Source organism: Musca autumnalis, unplaced genomic scaffold (genome assembly GCF_047663935.1).
Source record: "Musca autumnalis isolate F117 unplaced genomic scaffold, ASM4766393v1 scaffold_4, whole genome shotgun sequence".
Classification (NCBI taxonomy): Eukaryota; Metazoa; Arthropoda; class Insecta; order Diptera; family Muscidae; genus Musca; species Musca autumnalis.
The window spans coordinates 84,950,537-84,970,306 of record NW_027411977.1 but is presented as its reverse complement, the minus strand read 5'-3'; the positions used below and the strand labels follow the sequence as shown (position 1 = coordinate 84,970,306).

At 37.1% G+C, this 19,770-nt stretch overlaps 1 protein-coding gene across 42 annotated transcripts in view; it reads right to left on the bottom strand.

The window, feature by feature from the left end:
• Svil (Supervillin) overlaps window positions 1-19,770 on the bottom strand; it is a 1,126,087-nt gene that overhangs the window by 109,122 nt on the left and 997,195 nt on the right. For all 42 annotated transcript variants that reach the window (XM_073980363.1, XM_073980344.1, XM_073980341.1 and 39 more), the window contains one exon: window positions 5,190-5,520. In XM_073980363.1, the coding sequence (XP_073836464.1) occupies window positions 5,190-5,520 (331 nt within the window). The remainder of the gene's footprint in view (window positions 1-5,189; window positions 5,521-19,770) is intronic.

The following is a 19,770-nucleotide window of genomic DNA, read 5'->3' as shown; positions in this document are numbered from 1 at the left end:
TGAAATATATTTTAGACAAAAGAAAATAATTTTTGGGGGTTAAATGCCGTTATTTTTGGTCAAATTTCTTATATACCTCGTTAAAGCTGACCCTTGCTTAATTTGTTGCGTTTTTAGGTATTGTACTTTATAAGAAGCACAAAATTAGTTTCAGATTGCAAATCTTGAGACCCAAGAAAGCTTTGGAGTTGTTATTGAGCAAAATATTCCTTCCTGGACGTCGATTAATGCACTTTTTCCTCAAATTTATCAGGAAGTTAATATATTCCGCGGAATTCCTGGCGCAAATTACATACAAAATGCATTGAATTGTCTTGTAATATGGTCTGATACAATCCTTGGGCATTAATTGAATCAGAAATGTGACATATTTCGTTACAAACCTGTTCCCAAAGCTTCTAAAGCAACAAAATATAAGCACTACCAAAAAAGCATGAAATTTGTACTGTGAACAACGTCGTTTTCGTATTATGATCATTACCATTACTATAGGCGCCAAACGTTTCGTATAATTGTACATTTCTGAGTCAATTGATGCCCAAGGATTGTATCCGACAATATTACAAGGCAATTCAAAGCCATCTATATGTAATTTGCACCAAGAATTCCGCGGAATCTATTCACTTCCTGAGAAATCTGAAGGAAAACGTGCATTTATCGACGTTCAGGAAGGTATATTATGCACAAAAACAACTTCAAAGCTTTCTAGGGTCTCAAGATTTGCCATCTGATACGAATTTTGTGCTTTTTATAAAGTACAATACCTAAAAACGCAAAAAATTAAGCAAGGGTCAGCTTTAACGAGGTATATAAGAAATTTGACCCTAAATGACGGCATTTGACCCCCAAAAATATTTTCTTTTCTCTAAAATATATCTCAGACACCCAGAGACATTCGCCAAAACTAAAAAATTTATAAATTTTGTTACTAATTCCATAAATTTTACGATAATACTCGGTATTTCCTTGGGGTGTACAGTCTGTCGCAAAAGTTAGTATACACCATTGAAACCAAAATGTATTAGGGATAAAAAGCACAATAACTTATTGAAAACAACAGACAATTGGTTTTATTTGATAGACAAGAAGGTTGTCTTCCGTAATAACAATTAAAAGTGCACAATATTTGCATACATTAGCAAATGTACGGTTCGAATCCCAAAAAGACCAAAATTTATGTCGCAAAAGTTAGTGTACAACGGAGAATCCTCGTGGAACTGTGTAAAAAATTCTTGATATTTTTGAACAAAACTAAACTAAATCTGTACTTGAGATCATAAAGAGTATATTTATTGGTTTTAATGTCAGTTATAGTACTTATAGCGACAAGTCCAACGTACACTTGATCGTAAAATCCACAAAAATTGGTCATCTACAAATACAACAACTGTAGCGACAAAATTCCGAGTGTTATGTCCTGTTTATGAATTCTAAAGCCATGAAATGTTCAGAAAAGCTCTAAAGTTTCAATATGGGGTGATCTTGATCGAGTTTCGACTTGTCCTTTTTGAAGAAACGGGAATTTCTTGAAGGAAACCCATACTTTTGAGGCCGTTATACTTTTGAAACATGTAATAATCCTTAATCCTTACACATAAGGACTTTCCTTTTCAGTTAATTTTTTCACAAATGATGTCCCTTTTCACATTCCAACCAAAAATAAATAGTAGCAGAACCTCAAGTTCTAGTGTAAGCCCCACAGTGATACTTCACCACAACAGAAGGATATGATAGCTAATTTAAAATTGTAATACAGAGCTTTCTCTGTTGTTGTAACGCATGGATTGTGCAAAAACGTTCTGAAAAGCTGTGTTCGCTTCACTTAGGACCAAAATATAACTAAATGGTTCAGTTAGAAGTAGTTCATTAGACATTAGTAGTACATTAGACACTAGGGACACGAGAAGCATGTCCCATACTGCTAAAAGGCCGGTAGGACAGTATAACTTTAGGGCTTACAACGGACCTTGAGGTTCTCCCACTATTTACTTTTGGTAGGAATATGAAAAGGCGCAACATTTTTGAGAAAATTAACTCAAATGGAAAGTCCTTGTGTGTGAGGATTAAGGATTATTGCATGTTTCAAAAGGACAATGGCCTCAAAAGTATGGGTTTCCTTCAAGAAATTCCCGTTTTTTCAAACAGGACAAGTCGAAACTCGATCAAGATCACCCCATATTGAAACTTTAGAGCTTTTCTGAGCATTTCATGGCTTTAGAATTCATTAACAGGACATAACACCCGGAATTTTGTCGTTACAGTTGTTGTATTTGTAGATGACCAATTTTTGTGGATTTTACGATCCAGTGTACGTTGGACTTGTCACTATAAGTACAATAACTGCCATTAAAACCAATTAATATACTCTTTATGATCTCAAGTACAGATTTAGTTTCATTTTGTTCAAAAATATCAAGAATATTTTACACAGTTCCACGAGGATTCTCCGTTGTATACTAACTTTTGCGACATAAATTTTAGTCTTTTTGGGATTGGAACCGTACATTTGCTAATGTATGCAAATATTGCGCACTTTTAATTGTTATTACGGAAGACAACCTTCTTGTCTATCAAATAAAACGAATTGTTTGTTGTTTTCAATAAGTTATAGTACTATTTTTCCCTAATACATTTTGGTTTCAACGGTGTATACTAACTTTTGCGACAGACTGTATGTATACTTTTCTGTGTTGAGAAAATTGAATTTCTTTAATTGTATTAAATATACGTATTAGATTAAAATACATTTGTGTAATTATGGTTATTTTGTCACCAAGGAGCCACACAGTGCAGTTGTTGCTGTAAAAAACCCAACGATTTAGCCAAAACTACATTTTTGTAGGGTGTATGTATACTCTTCTGTATCACTGTATGTATGTATGTATTTAGGGGGTTTTAAAAATGTTGGGCGTTTGAACCGACAAAAATTTTGATTAGGATTAAAGATCAAAACCTGATGGAGTAGACAAATATAGTCCATATTTGAACCTGATCTATATCTGGTAGATATATTAGGATGTGTAAAGTATGGACCAATTCGAACACTACCTTCAAGAGTTACCGTACGAACAATTTTTTCGAACATTTTTGAACTTTTGTGGGGGAGGTACCTGAAGGAGTGGACCGATATGGCTTATCTTCGAACTTAAACTATGTTTGGACAAAATATTATTATTAAGGCCAAATTTTTGACAGAATCGGCAGATTCGTTCGAGAGTTATCTTGCGCTCCAACCACCTCACATGGTGTCATAGGGGTTTTTTGCAACTTTCAGGCTATTTTCTCAGGAAGTATGGACTTGCCCCTGATGAAACTTGTACAGTCGTATGGAGGGCATTGAATACTAGTTGCTAAAACAAAAATCAAAGCGATTCGAGAGATGGCCCTAAACTGAACTTTTCCGAAATTTTGTGTGGGAGGTACCCGAAGGAGTGGACCTATTGAGACAATATTGAAACCTCATATAACTCTGGTAGAAAGTTTACGCTATACAAAGTATGGACCAAATCGGTCGCTCCCTTCAAGGGTTATCGTGCGCACAAACTTTCCGAACATTTTCGAACTTTTGTGGGGGAGGTACCGGAAGGAGTGGACCGATGTAGCTCTTCTTCGAACTTAAACTAAGTTTGTGCAAAATATTACGAAAGCCAAAATTTGAACCGAATCGGTTTATCCGTTCAAGAGCTATCGTGCGCTCCAGCCAGCAGGACAGACAGACGGACGGACATGGCTAGATCGACTCCAAATTGTCTGAAACACATTTCCTCCAAACATGCTTGGGGTCTAAAAACATAATTTCGATGTGGCACATTTGCATCGTACCAAAGTGTATATACCCTCCTTAGCCTAAAGGCTATACCCTCAGCCTAGAAGGTATATTTTTTTTAAAACTTATGAACACATCTGTTTGCTAGGACACTTCTATATACGGAAGTGACCACGGCAATACAAGGGGCAACAACAACAACAACAAAATCTCTACATTGCAAACAAAGAAAACGCGTTGAGGGATATCAAATTTATTTTCCACTACCGAAGTTGACTGGTCGCATGCAGTTCCTCCTTCGAAAGCAGATTTTTTATCTTCCTCTATTTATACTCAACGTTCGAGAGTCAATATAATTTCAACATCTTCGCAAATCGAAAGATTGATAGAAATTGGAAACCAGATTGTCTGATACTTCAACAGCAGCAAATTTATCTCAAATTAGGATTCTTTTTAAGATAATATTGTCAACATGCTTCCCAACAAACCCAAATAACCTTTGAAGTAAATTTAAATACTGCAGCGCAGAGTATAGGCTGAGATTACGTAAGGAGGAAAACAACCCAGCAACGGAATATCAGATGTTATGTATAACGAAGTTTTGCTCTTTTTGGAAAACAAGTGTTAAGAGATCAGCAACAAAACACTCCAGTAAGTGGAAAAGCCAAGTCCTGAAAGATCCGACAACAACGCTTATGACGGACGTTTATTGTAAAAAAAAACTGTTGCCGAAATGATTTGCCAGATGTATTTACAAATGTTTCACTTTTAAATCCCCAACAGTTACGCTATGAACAACGATTCTGGAGGATCATTTTCTTGGACACTCCAGGAGGCACATCAATTGCGAAATTGAGTTTGCACAAATTATCCCAGTGAATATTAAATTATTTTACCCTAAGTCCCAATTTACATTAGGAGAGTTTACTTGCGGCAATTGTTTGTTGGTGAGAGAGGGTGCTCAGAGGCAAAGGGTTACCATATGCCTCACCTCTCTCTCCTACAAAATGACAATTGCCGCAAGTAAACTCGCCCAATGTAAATTGGGACTACCAGGATTCCCGACACATTAAATAGAACGGGATAGCAGTGTACCCCTTATCCTATTGCGAGATGTGGATCCCAAGACTTTGTAATGGAACTCGACTGACTTTCAAAAAAACTAGAAAGCAATGTGATAGAATCACTATAATTAAATATTAAAGAACAAATGTGTTAATTCCTCGGATTCCTATGATATCAACAGACTTGCCGTTCAATTTCAAAAGGCTTCAATATCCTATTCGCCTGGCATTTGCGAAGACGTCTAATAGATCTTAGTGTCACTATAAAACTATTTTAAGGGTCAGCAACGTGCACCGGGTCGTCTAGTTATTAATAATTTATAATACGAGTATATTAACTTATTTTTAAATAAACTTACTTGTGTTAAACTTCGCCTTAAACCACCCTGTAAAAATGGTGGTAATGCAGTTGGTTGCCTAAATTCTACCTCTTCCGATTCCTGTTGATTTGATGATGTTTGTGGCTGTTGTTGTTGTGGTTGATGGAATTGATACAATGACGGTGGTTGAGGGGGTAGGGAGGAAGAAGTTAAAGAGTCGGCTTTTGTTGCATCACTTGTTGAACCGACATGTCGTAGTTTAATAGCACCAGTCAATGGGGGCAACTGAGGGCCAATGCCAATGGCAACACCACCCGGTGGAGGAGGTACAACAATCGATGAATGACTTTTACTTTTTGGTAGGAAATTTCTGCAAAAAAAGGGAAAAAAGAAAATGTTGACATTTTAGTTATTGCTTGGATTCTATTTGTAAAGATGTTTAAACTTTCGTTTATTGTTTGTACTATTCATTAGCCTAAGGTAATTTCCCATGTATCTCCCATTGTCTATAGGCTCATTATAATCGAAATAATAGGGATGAACATGGGTGATGTTTGTCGTTGCTAGTAGTTAGTAACTGTAAATGCTTCTTTCTTATTTCAAACATAAATCGTGATCGAATACTTAACACTGCTATGAGAGTTTTTCCACTTTCATATTTTTGTTTAAAGAGTTGTAATGGCATTTGTTACTTAGGAATTGTAAAGACTAGACAAACTGTAAAAAAATGCAGGGGAGTTGCTATATTAGAGAGGCACACCGAAAAACTTAAAAAAAATCTACCTCAAAGTCAACTTATACATTTATACCTGCAACGAAAAAACAATAAATGCTGCAGTTCAATGTTGCAACGAAACATAATTGGGGTCTAAAACCATTATTTCGATGAGGCACATCGTATCAAAGTGTATATGCATTCATTAGCCTAAAAGCTGGGGGTATAAAGAGGAAATATTTCGACTTTATCTGTATACCGTAGCTATTTTCAGTCCATTTAAAAACACAACGGAAATTAAAACATTTTTGAATCAAAAGCAAACTTCTACACACTGTCCGTCAGCAAAAAGACATGGTAGTTAGCAGAACCACATTTAAACAACTCCTTACACAAACTCGATATATGATTCTAAAGCTAAACATCTGCTTATAGTGACTTAAAAAAATGTTTATTTACAAAACGCCCGAACCGTTTTTTTCTGAAATTTTCAGGGAATGAAAATAGGTACCTCCCCTATGCCATATTAAAAAACTATATTTGCAATAACTATGAATGTATCGGTTTGAAAATTAATTTGCGAGACAATGGCGGTTGTGCCACCGAACTTAATTACTTATTTGGGACCCAAAGAATTGACCACGCCCACCTTTTAAATTTGTTAAATCTACAAAACTACTGAACCGATTTTCCTGAAAGTTTCAGGAAATGTAGAGGGATGCATACTTTATTGGATTTCGAAGGGGGCGGAGTATCTCCCCTATTCGTTGGTAATTGCATTAGTTTAGAATGGCTACGCCGATTTGGATACTTTTTTAAATGTTCGTCATAGTCCAACTTGGGTTTTTACGGAAAGAAAAATTAACCACGACCAGTTTTTTAAATATGTCATATCTACAAAATTACTGAACCGATTTTCCGAATTTTTTCAGGGATGGCGCCCGGTGAAAAAAGGCTGCATATTTTATTGAATTTCGGAGGGAGCTGGGTAACTCCCCTATGTCATTAAAAAACGCTATATCTTTATAAATAAATGTTTAGAGTTATCTGTCTCACTAGGCATTTTAATATCTGTCGGCTGGATTTTTGGATCTTCTGGATCATTTTCTCAGGAAATATGGAATTACTCCGGAAAAAAATTGTACCATTGTAATAGGGACCCTGAAATCGAACTTCTGTAAAAAATTTCAAATAGATCCGAGACGAACCCTCAAACTACACTTTCCCCAAAATGTTGTGTGGGATGTACCCTAAGCACGGGACCAATATAGTCCATATTCCAATCTGATATATGATTGGATGAAGTAATACGATGTATAAAGATTGGACCAATCAGAAACTCCCTGCGAGAGTTATCTTGAATATTTTCCATTTTAATTGATGCCGTCCGTGAGCTTTGGAGCTTTTAGGCCATTTTCTAAAGGAAGTATTGGTTACCTCCTTCACAAACATTCAAAGTTTTCACTTAAGGTGTGTTCGAGGATAGTTTTTAAAGTTCTACCGAAGGAACAACTTGTAGTCCTGTTTACAGCGATAAAAATACTCATTACAAAAATCTTAGTAACCCATTATTTTAACAAGAGCGAGAAAACAGTGGGTATGAAATCAAGATACACCTCCCAGAGCTTTATAATTTGGTACAAAAGTTTAAATTATTGAAAAGTTTATTCTATTGGTCAACGTTTTAGTATAGCCCTCACATCACGGATTTTTTAGACTCTTTAATAAAACGGCAATGTTTGAAATTTGATGTTTAGTCTTTATATAGCCCCCATAGAGTGTACCCCTAACGTAGATCTGTACCGATTTTCGGTATTTTCAAGGTTTAGCTCTCAGCTTAGGGCTAACGAGGCCTATACACTTTTATACTACCAAACTAAGCCCGATCGAAATAATGGTTTTGGATCTCAAGCATATGTGGACTAGGATTATGACTTTTTGACATTTTTTCACAAAAATGATTTCCTGTAGTGAGAATGAATGAACTTTTGCATATTAATGCCTAACAAACATTCATTCCATTTTATTGTAAAAAAAGGTTCCGCACAAACCAAGTTTGAAAAATTTTTTTTTGAAAAAATTCTATGAAATGAAAAAAAAAAATTCTCAAAAAATTATTTCCCTTTGCACGAATGAATGGCCTTTTTGACGAAAATAACTTTTATTCCATTTAAATTTTAAAAACGCTCTCGCACAAACCACTTTTGTTTTTTATGATATATGAAATAATGTTATATATAATATAAAATGATATATATGTTACCATACGTTAATAAAATTAGTGAAACACGGTTATATCATTTTGGTTATGTCGTGTGTCCCTATATTTTGTTTTCCGTTAAATATCTGCTTACAGTGACTTCAAAAAATTGTCAAAAGTTCTGAAAAATAAAAAAAAAACTTTAAAAGCTTTTTGTGCGGAAGCTCTTTTTTATCGAAACACTTTATAATTAAGATTTTGTGTAATCTTATGTAGAAACTCATCACGATATGATACGGGGATGTGAGGTTGTAAAAAAGTTAGAACCCTAGTGTGGACGAAATCCGTTTTAGAAAATTTGGAGCACAAGACAACCATCGAACAGATTGATCGATTCGGTCCAAAAATTAGCCTTAGTAATAATTTGTCCAAAGTAAGTTTAAATTCGGAAATGGGAAATATCGGTCCACTCCTTTCCCCGTAACAGTTCAAAACTTTTCTCTAAATAAAGGCAGTAACCGATTTGGTCCATATTTTGCACTTCGTAATATTTCTACGAGACGTAGTTCAGGTTTGAATATTAACTATATCAGGGTAGCTCCCACACAAAATTTCCAGAAAGTTCTGTTTAAAGCCTGCTCTCTAATACATAGCTTTGATTCTTTTTGCAACAACTTTTTGGTTTTTTTCGTTGCGACCTTTAGTATGGTAAAAGTCTTTTTTAAGGCCAAGTTCATACTAACTAAAAAATAGCCAGAAAGCCCTATAAAATCACTACAACCACCATGTGTTGTAGCTGGTGCGCACGACAATTTTCAGATTGGATACTGCTTTGGTAAAAACTTTGAATATCGCAATATTTCTGTGAATCTTAGATAAAGTTCGAAGTTTATGATACCTCCCTCACAAAAATTCAAAATTTTTTTTGAGTGCAAAAATGTTGAATCTATGTGTTCAAGGATCCTTTGGAGCTTTTTACCGAAGTTACTTCCTAGTTTACAGGGATATTATATTTTTCGTGGTAAATGAAATGACAGGTGGGCACGATATCTATTGAAAGGAATGACTCCTAAAATAAGATCCACTTCCTTAATTGGACAATTCGGTCCTTTTCTTCAGGTACCTCATTCGCAACATGTTTAAGCTTTAATCCAAATCCATATTTTTATACCCTCAACATTTATGCTAACGAGGGTATATACACTTTCATTAGGGCAAAATGTGCCTCATCAAAAAAATGGTTTTAGACCCCAAGTATGTTTGGACGAAATGTGTTTCAGACAACTTGGAGTTGATTTAGCCATGTCCGTCCGATAACTCTCGAACGGAGCAACCGATTCGGTTCAAAAGTTGGCTTTCATAATATTTTGCCCAAACTTAGTTTAAGTTCGAAGATGGGTTATGTCGGTCCACTCCTTCCGCTACCTCCCCCACAAAAGTTCGAAAATGTTCGGAAAATTTGTGCGCACGATAACTCTTGAAGGGAGTAACCGATTTTGCCCACACTTTGTACATCGTGAAAGTTCTACCAGACTTAGATGAAGTTTAAATATGGACTCAATCGGTGCACTCCTTCGGGTACCTCTCACACAAAATTTCGAAAATGTTCAGTTTAGGACCTGCTCTCGAATCGCTTTGATTTTTGTTGTAGCCACTTGTATTCGCTGTCCCCCATACGACGCTATACGTTTCATAAGGGGCAAATCCATACTACCTGAGAAAAAAGCCTGAAAGGACCAAAACCCCTGTAACACCGTGAGTAGTGGTTGGAGCGCAAGATAGCGCTCAAACGGTTTGGCCGATTCGGTCCAAAATTAGGCTTTCATAATATTTTGTGCAAACTTAGTTTAAGTTCTAAGATAAGACACATCGGTCCACTCCTTCAGGTACCTCCACCACAAAAGCTCAAAAATGTTCGTAAAATTTGCGAGCACGATAACTCTTGATGGGAATGACCGATTTGGTCCATACTTTACACATCCTAATATACCTTCCAAATATAGATTAGGTTCGAATATGGACAATATTTGTCCACTCCTTCGGGTACCTCCCACACAAAATTTTGGATAAGTTCACTTTAAGACCTGCTCTCGAATCACTTTGATTTTTGTTGAAGCAACTTGTATTCGTATTCGTGTATTGCCTCAATTACGACAGTAAAAGTTTTTTGCAGGGGCAAGTCCATACTTCTTAAGAAAACATCCGGAAAGTTGTTAATGGCACCATATGGAGTGGCTGGAGAGCTGGAACCGAATGCTGCGTTCGTCCAAACTTTGGATATTATAATATTTCTTCGAATATTAGGAAAATTCCAAGGTGGTGCTTACAGGTCCACTCCTTGCGGTACCTCCCCACAAAAGTTCGAAAATATTCGCTAAAATGGTCCGCGTGATTTCTCATAGACGTTGCAACCGATTTGGATCTCTAAATATTTTCGAAACTTAGTTTATGTTCAAATTTGGGACCTATCTGTCCAATCCTTGTGGTACCACCCATACAAATGCTCAACATTTTTGTACGGTTAAGGGTCTGTTCGAGGATCCTTTGGACATTTTTATCGAAGGTTTTCCTAGTGGCCCTGTTTACAGCGATATTATGTTTTTCGTAAGCTATTGTGATAAAAAAAGCCCTATCTAACGTTATCCCCGCAAATTTTTGAGCTTTAATCATATCCCTACGTTTGTCGGTTTATCCACCCAAAATTTTGAAAACCCCCTTAATATATGTTTTTTTTTTTTTTTTGGGAAAAAGGTATTTCAATCCACACAGGCTGGGGGTATATCTCTGTCGGCAAAGCTGACTGATACTTTTTTTACTTGTTTTGTCAGCAAGTTCATACGTACAAAAAGGTACACACAGTTCTGAAAAAAACCCCTAAATAGGGAAAATCTCTGATACTTTTGTACTTGTTAAATGGATACTCAAGGACAAAACCGTATACTAAATACCAAATTTCAGTAATTCCGCTTGAATGATGTGGCTAAAACTGTCACAATAACGATAACACTGTGCAACAAAATGGAGGTGAAAGTCTGGGGCACGGAAAATTCCTGTTGGAGAAGAAAGACCTTGGTGAGTATATTAAGAACCCCGAAGGACAGATCCGCCGTGAGTCGAACTTCCGAAACGTGGAGCAATACCGAATGATATTATACCCCTAACGAAGACTAAATTCCAAATTTCAGCAGTTTTGGTGGGATATTGAGGGCACAACCTTCAAAATATAGAAAATCGGAAGTTACGCTTCTATGGGGTCTATATGAAGACTTGGACCAATACTGATAATTCTCTTTTGGAATATTTTATACCCTTATGGAAGACTAAATACCAAATTTCAGTCATTTCGGTGGGATATTCGGGTCACAACCTTCAAAATTCCGAAAATCGGGATGTACCCTCATATGGATGGGTATGGCTATTTCATTTGGAAAGTTTTATACCTCCAACGAAGACCAAATTTCAGCCATTTTGGTGTGACAATGAACCTAAAACCTTAATTGACACTGGACCAAATATGACTTTTTGGAAGCGAAATGTCCCAAAACTGCCTGAAAATTTTTCATTTCGTGGGGTCCCGGGCCCCCTTAGAAATGGTCTTCGTACGTCCCTGAGAGATACCACACACACACACAAAATTATGCTACATAGATAAGTTTTAAGCGATTATATAAGAATATGAGTATGTACGAATAATTTCGAAGTCATTGTATGTCTGAATACTTTAAGGAGTATCAGCCGATGGATTGAAAACAATTATATATCCTGTATCTTATGGTTATTGCTTAATATCCTCTTGCAGTTACTGAAATTACCGAATTCATTTTATCCTTGTGTAATGAAATATTTATTAATCCAATAAGTTTAACAATAACACACAAAACATGATAGGTTGCAATGAATATTTTTTCAAATGCCAATAAATAATCTCTGTGATTTAAGCACACTCACACCACCCTCCATCATAGATTACGACCAATAATTATTTGTCATGCGACAATGCAAGGTGTTTTTTATTAAATAGACACGTATGACAGAAGAAAAAAAAAACAAGAATTACCACTTTATGCGATTTTTAATTATTGCATTCAGCACATAAATTGTTAAATGTTGTTGGTCTTCCAACATAAACACACACACAAATACCGATAAACTATGGCAAGGCGATAAATGAACAGACACTGTTGTTAACAAGAATTTTTTTTTTATTTTTTTTTTTAATCACTTTTCATTGGCAATTATATTTTATTATTGTGAATAAATTATTGCATTTTATAAGACAGGTTTAAAAGATTTGTATTTATTTTTAAATTATAGTAATTAAATTTTTTAAAATATATTTTTAATCATTTTTTTTTTTTAAACGCACAACCGCTCTATGAGAATAGCACCAAAGAACTAAAAAACTGAAATTCGAGGATTTCTATTCAACCAAACATTGGCAAACAATGCGGCCGGCCGAAAGAAACAACAAACAAAAGACAAAATACGCGAAAACAGTCAAATGCCCATTAAAGGTTTATTCGGTCGTCACCTGTCTCGTCGCTTGGTCAAAAACAAAACAAAGAAGTATCCTGTAAATCTATCAAATGTGTGCACTTTCATTAGCACACTACCTAACTACCCATCATCCGATGGCCACCTGAGGTATGAGGGAAAAACCAAAAAGCCAACGAAAACACCATTAAGCCATTGTTAGTTGTTGTTGCTGCTGCTGTTGGAATTGTTTATCCACTAATGTGAACCACGCGAAAAATAACGCATCCGCGAAAAGGACAGGTAGGTAGTGAGGCACCAAAAACAAAGCAAATAAAAGTAATAACAACAATAAACATTTTCTTTATGTACTACAATAATAGGGATATTGTAGATGTGTTTACTTACATACATGCTTACATACATACATATATACCTGTGTATATTAGTTCAATAAGAAAGCAACATACATATATTTGCACATAAAATACATTTTCAATTGTAATAATAAATAGGTTAGGTTACACCAATAGAAATTAGGATATTACCAATTGGAATATAGACAATCGACTTTGCCGAAGCTAAGTATGCCCAGTTTATGGCTGTACAAAAAAGCAAAACAGGAGTGGTGGACATAAATGTTTCTGGCGTAGGTATCATAAAAAGTGGACCTAATTATTCCACGTAGGGGATGGAAGATACTAAGGAACGGTCCTGACCGGCTTTAACATGGCAAAGCCTAGGATTTATCTTGGTCCCTCTGTCGTCTCAAGTAGACACTGACCTCCCCGTGGTGTCACCTGGGGAACTGCCTTTAACACCCGTAGTGAGCTAACATGTGAGGTGCGTTCACCCATAAAAACGTTAAAAACTTGGGTTTGGGCGTCGGGTTAGTAACCCTCCCCTAGAAAAAACAGCCTACTATGAAAAAACAAAAGAAAAGAAAAACAAATCCCTCAAAAGTTAACGACCCCCGCAAACGTTTTAAGGACCATGATCTGCGAATCTGCACATGGAATGTTCGCACTCTTTATAGAGAAGGTGCAGTTTACGCAGTGGCAGATGTACTTGAAAAGTTCAAGGCCGACATTACTGCCAAACAGGAAATACGGTGGAACGGGAAAGGCGTCACAACAACAACACCTAAAGGTGACGCACTGTCTAATAGCTGCCATAACACAAAGCATGAGTTTGGTTGCGGATTTGTAGTTGGTCGGAGGTTAAAACATCTGGTCTCCAGCTTCACCCCAGTGAATGAAAGACTAGCTACAATTCGATTAAAAGCAAAATTCTTCAACATCAGCTTTATTTGCGCTCATGCTCCCATTGAAGACAAGGACGAACAGACCAATGATATATTTTACGTGCGCTTAGGAGAAACATATGACCGTTGCCCTGCCCATGACATTAAAATTATACTAGGCGATTTTAATGCCAAAATTGGAAAGCAGAATATCTTTGGCCCAACAGTCGGGAAATTCAGTCTCCACAGTGAAACATCTGACAATGGTATGAGGCTGATAAACTTTGCAGCTGCAAGAAACATGGTAGTTAGCAGTACCAGATTTAAGCATCTCGATATTCATAAGGTCACCTGGCTGTCGCCAGATCAAAGAACAAGAAATCAAATTGATCACGTCGTGATAGATGGAAGCCATGTAGCAAGAGTGTTGGATGTACGATCGTTCCGAGGTGCAAACATAGACTCGGACCACTACCTTGTTGCAGCAAAGGTACGTACCAGATTAAACGTAGCAAACAAAGTGCGAACAGACACAACACGGAAGTTGGACATCGGTAAGCTGCAATCACAACAGATAGCCACATCATATTCCACTCAACTGGCCCAACTGCTTAATCAAAGCACTCCTCGTCCCGATAACATATCAGGACAATGGCAAAACATTGCCCACTCCATGCAAACAGCCGCAAAATCAGTACTTGGATACCAGAGACCTCCACCAAGGAATCCATGGTATGATCAGGAGTGTCGTGCTGCTACCGAAAGAAAAATGCGGCATATAGGGCTACTTTATAATCAGTAGCAACGCGTAGGCCACGAGAGAGGTATCGGGAGAAAAGAAGAGAGGAGAAACGTCTTTTCCGCAGGAAAAAGAGATAGATGGAAAAGCGGGAGTGTGAACAAATCGAGATGTACAGGAGACAGGATGAAGTGCGAAAATTCTACCAAAGAGTGAAACATCAAACTGATGGCTTTGGAACTGGCACAACCTCCTGTAGAGACCAGCAAGGTAATCTGGTAACTGATACAGATAGTGTGCTAAGGATATGGAAAGAGCATTTTTCCAAACTGTTGGTATCCAATAGTAGCGAAGTCGACGAAGATACCACAGATCCAATCCCAGGAGATGGTATTGAATGTATACCACCCGGCCAAGATGAGGTACAGACAGCAATAAACCAACTAAAGAATAATAAGGCATCAGGAGCTGATGGCCTACCAGCCGAGCTGTTTGAAACCGGAGGCGATACGCTAATAAGGCGTATGCATCAGCTAGTTAGCTCCATCTGGCAGGAAGAACGCGTACCCGACGATTGGAACCTGAGCATCCTGTGTTCCGTCCATAAGAAACGAGATAAGACTCTATGCTCCAACTATAGGGGCATAAGTCTTCTCCCTATCGCATACAAGATAGTGTCAGGGATATTGTGCGAACGACTAAAGCCCATGGTCAACGAAATAATTGGGCCATACCAATGCGGCTTTAGACCTGGCAAGTCCACCATTGACCAGATATTTACCCTGCGCCAAATCCTGGGGAAGACCCAAGAGATGCAGATCGACACCTACCACCTTTTTGTCGATTATAAAGTAGCCTTCGACAGCCCGTTCAAAGATATTCCAAGCAATGTCTGAATTTGGTATCCGCGCAAAGCTCATTCGGCTTTGTAAAATGACTCTAACTGACACAATCTTCTGTTAAAATAGGAAAGAACCTCTCCAAAGAGTTTTGTACCAAAAGAGGTTTCAGGCAAGGAGACAGCCTTTCGTGTGATCTTTTCAACATCCTGCTAGAAAAGGTTATACGAGATGCAAACGTCAAAAGAAGTGGCACAATCTACACCAATAGCCACATTTTACTTGCTTATGCTGATGATATAGACATCATGGAACGATCAGTAAAAGAAGTAACCGATACCTTTATGAAGGTCGAAGGAGAATCTATAAAAAGTGGTTCTGGCGGTAAACGGCGAGAAGACCAAGCTGATGGTGTCGACGCGCAATGCGTCCATTGAGATCGGACCAACTGTTGAAATCGTATACCTCGGCACCACCGTAAACACAACAAGCGACATCAGTTGTGAAATAAAAAGAAGAATTGCATTGGCCAACAGATGCTACTTTGGCTTAAGTAAGCACTTTAAAAACAAAGCCACAACTCGTCAAACAAAAATAACGCTTTACAAAACACTGATACTACCCGTGCTGATGTATGGTTCCGAAGCCTGGGTACTTGCGCAAGCAGATAAGGCAGTGCTTGGCGTGTTTAGAGAATAATTCTTCGAAAGATCTACGGACCGATCTGCGTTGACGGTGAATATCGGCGTCGGATTATAAATATGAACCACGAGCTGTATCTGCTATACAACGACATCAATATAGTTAAACGTATCGAGATGCAGTGATTGCGTTGGCTAGGCCATATAATAAGAATCAGCGATGATGAACCCGCTAAAAATGCGTATAAATTCTAGCCAGATTCGAGCTAGATGGCGCAAACAAGTGGATGAAGAGATGACAAGGCGCGGTATTCCAAAAAGCGAAACACGAAACAGAGAGAATTGCAGATATTTTCTTAGTTCGGTCTATGGAACAAATGTTCTGTAATGGGCCAGCTAAGTAAGTAATTATTCTACACAGTCTACACCCACGAAACATAATGCACCTTATATTACAATAATATCACTTGGACGGGGTTTTTACGACATTCGGGCCAAAGAACACAAAGACTAAATAACTAAAGGACTACCTTCGATGAAAATTCTCGAACAGCCCTTACAGTGCACTTAAGCGAAAATTATTCAATTTTGTTAGTGTGGTACCCCAAAATTGTTGTCCGATGTAGTCCACCTTTGAACTTGTTTTAGGCTTAACCGAACCATAACATTCACATAATATCGCTGTAAACAGAACCACTAGGAGTACCTTCGGAAATAATTTCAAAACGATTATCGAACAAACTTTAAAAAGAAAAATTGTACCGTCGTAATGTGGGCAGTTAGGAACAGAATATTTTTGTGAGATGTACCGGAAACTATGGACCGATGTCATCCATATTCGACCCTGACCTATGCCTGGAAGAATCAGGAAACACGTGAACGGGTTTTGATGGGCAGTTGAACACATGTTGTTTATCGTGCGGACCAGTACATATGAAGGGCATGTCGTGGGTATCGTGCTGTCAATTAGTGCTTAATTGGGGAAAACCCGTTCGACCTAGGCAGCTGTTTTTCCAATATAATGGATAGGAATGGTCTTCGAGTACGACATTCGCACTATACCTATTTACTGCCTGTGCAACTGCATTTATGTGAATTATATCGAAGCCCATTCGGCTCGCTGATCTAGAGGTTCCCGTTGCATTTTCGACCTCTCTAGATCATTCTGTCCTCAAGCGCCTGAGTGGAGGAAGCCTGTACGCAAGAAAGTGGCAGGGATGCTCGCGATGATAACACCCAAACATGTACTGCATCGTGCTGATGTAACGGTAGACCCTGCACCAACTTATGAATGTTGTCTACCGGTGAATGTTGTCTACTGTTGCAGTCCTCTGCGCGACAGTCTGGCAGGTTTGAATATTCTTTCACTGTGTAACGCCAACATTTGCATATCTCACTGCCACCGCAAACCTTAACACTGACCGGTCTATTGATTTATAAGAGGTAAAAAAGGTTTCTTTGTCAGCACTCCAAGTGCTACTGGCCAGAGACTTCTAATCTTGTCGCGAATAGCAATGACTTAAGCGGACAATAAATCCGGACAATATTACCAATATGTTCTGCGGAAGCCTCATTTAAGCTGTCCAAGTGGCGAAGAGAGTGTCAGTAGATTTACCGGTGGATATTTTTTTTTTAAATTCCTCAGATGGAAGAACTACACTATGTCAGTTATGTAGATATTTAACTTACATAACATAGGATCCGAAGCCAAAATCGTGCAATTCGGAGGGTTAGAGGTTAAACAGTTTCGTAGATATCCTGTTTCACTCTACGGTTCTTCAACTTCTTATTTTGGAATTCCAAACATATAGTTGACTAGCCAACGTGTCAAACATGGCTGGAGGGAAAGAAGTCTTCTATGTTCTCGAACAACTTTGTACAGGTCAAGAGCCGCCATACTTCAGACCTCGACTGGTGTGAATGAATATGACCAAGGCAAATTTATAGAAGGTATATGCATGAATTACAACAACTAAAAAAATTACAAAAACAACATTGTTGTTATTGAAAATTAATTGTCAAAGATAAATATTGAGTTATAGGGTCTTCCAAAAATTTTTTCAGGAAAAACATAAATACGTTTTGTGAATCATCTAAAATATAACAAATTTGAATCAAAATGTAAATATAACGCATTCAGAACTCTCGTAGGTAATTTTTATTACACGTTTATGAAGGAAAGAAGTATTTTTTGGTAGCAAAATTCGAAGTTTCAAATTTCATGAGTAGACCCTATTACATTTTGAAAACCAAATTTACAAAAAAAAAGTAAAAATACTGCTGATTGTCACTTCTACCTTCTATAAATGTTTCTAGGATATGACATGTAATGCTGTTGTGGTACACAGAAAAAAATTGATCGGTTTTCCGGCGATAAAAAATTATCATATTGACGAAATTCGATAAAATAATTTGGTCCCAAAGTAAAAATACAACTGATAAAATATTTCACATATTGACTAAAATATGTATCGATTTTTTTTATATTGAACTGATGAAATCTTTCACATATTGACAAAAATATGTATCAAAATATTCCAAAATTTGTATCAGCATTCAGTGGTTGTTAGAATAGCTACCAATAAACATTAGGGTTATAACTTTTTTTGCAATTTTGCAAATATCAAAAATACCACCGCATAGCCGCGTAGAGCACGAAAAAGTACTATAAAATACGGTGTCATTTTTTCACTATCGCGAAAAAAGTTTCCGCACCAAATGCATTGAAGTTCAGTAATGCATTATTTAATTTTATTTGTTAAAATGACATATACGGTTTCCGTAATAACTTATTAATAGTTTAAATGTAATTTTAAATCAATATCGAACCATTCTCGACCAATTTGGCTTTTGGGTTTGTATTTAACAAAAAACAACAAAATAATTGTAAATATGAACATTTCTTTATCGATTGAAAAAAATGTTTTCAACAATTTTTTTCATCAAGAAAATATTTTGTTTTTATCAAGCACAATGTGAAATATTTTGATAAATATTTTTGTCAATATGTGAAATATTTTAACAGTTGTATTTTTACTTTGTGATCAAATAATTTTATCGAATTTTGTCAATATGACAATTTTTTAATCGCCAGAAAATCGATAAATTTTTGACTGAATCATTGATTTTTTTTTCAAATCGCTAAAAATCTTTTCTGTGTAATGTGAATTTTCCGGAATCCATGCTGATGTTGGGCAACTGGGGAAACAGTGCCGCTAGAATCTTTGCTATTGGCGACAGAAGGGAAATCGGCCTGTATTATTCGCATCTGCCTGGCTTTAGTAGCGGGAACACCCCGCCAACCTTCCAGACTTCTGGTACAATATGGCCGTCGGCTCTGCTACAAAATTTGGTCTAGTTTCGAATATTTCGTCACCAGGCTGCAACTTTCTTTCAGCTACCCGAGGATCGATGTAGTTGGTAAATTATTTGAAACCTAACCAATCAATTTTCCTACAGTTCAGAAAAGTACTACAGTCAGATCTGTTTTCCAAGTCGACGATAGGAAAGAAAATGGTCTACCTAATCAAAATGACGGGTTGCCAGGACACGTCATTTATTAGAGGTTATTGCTTACCAAAAGCCAACAATTCATCGGCGGTAGGTACACATAGGCACATCTACTTCGGAATACCCAGACTTTTCTGTTACCCCCATGTAAGACCTTTTTTCGTGGATCACGGCGACCAGGATGTTTCTCCGATTTATAAAGTCTGCAATCTCACCGACTTTGTTCGGAAACCGTTGAAATTGATTTGCAGGAATGATGT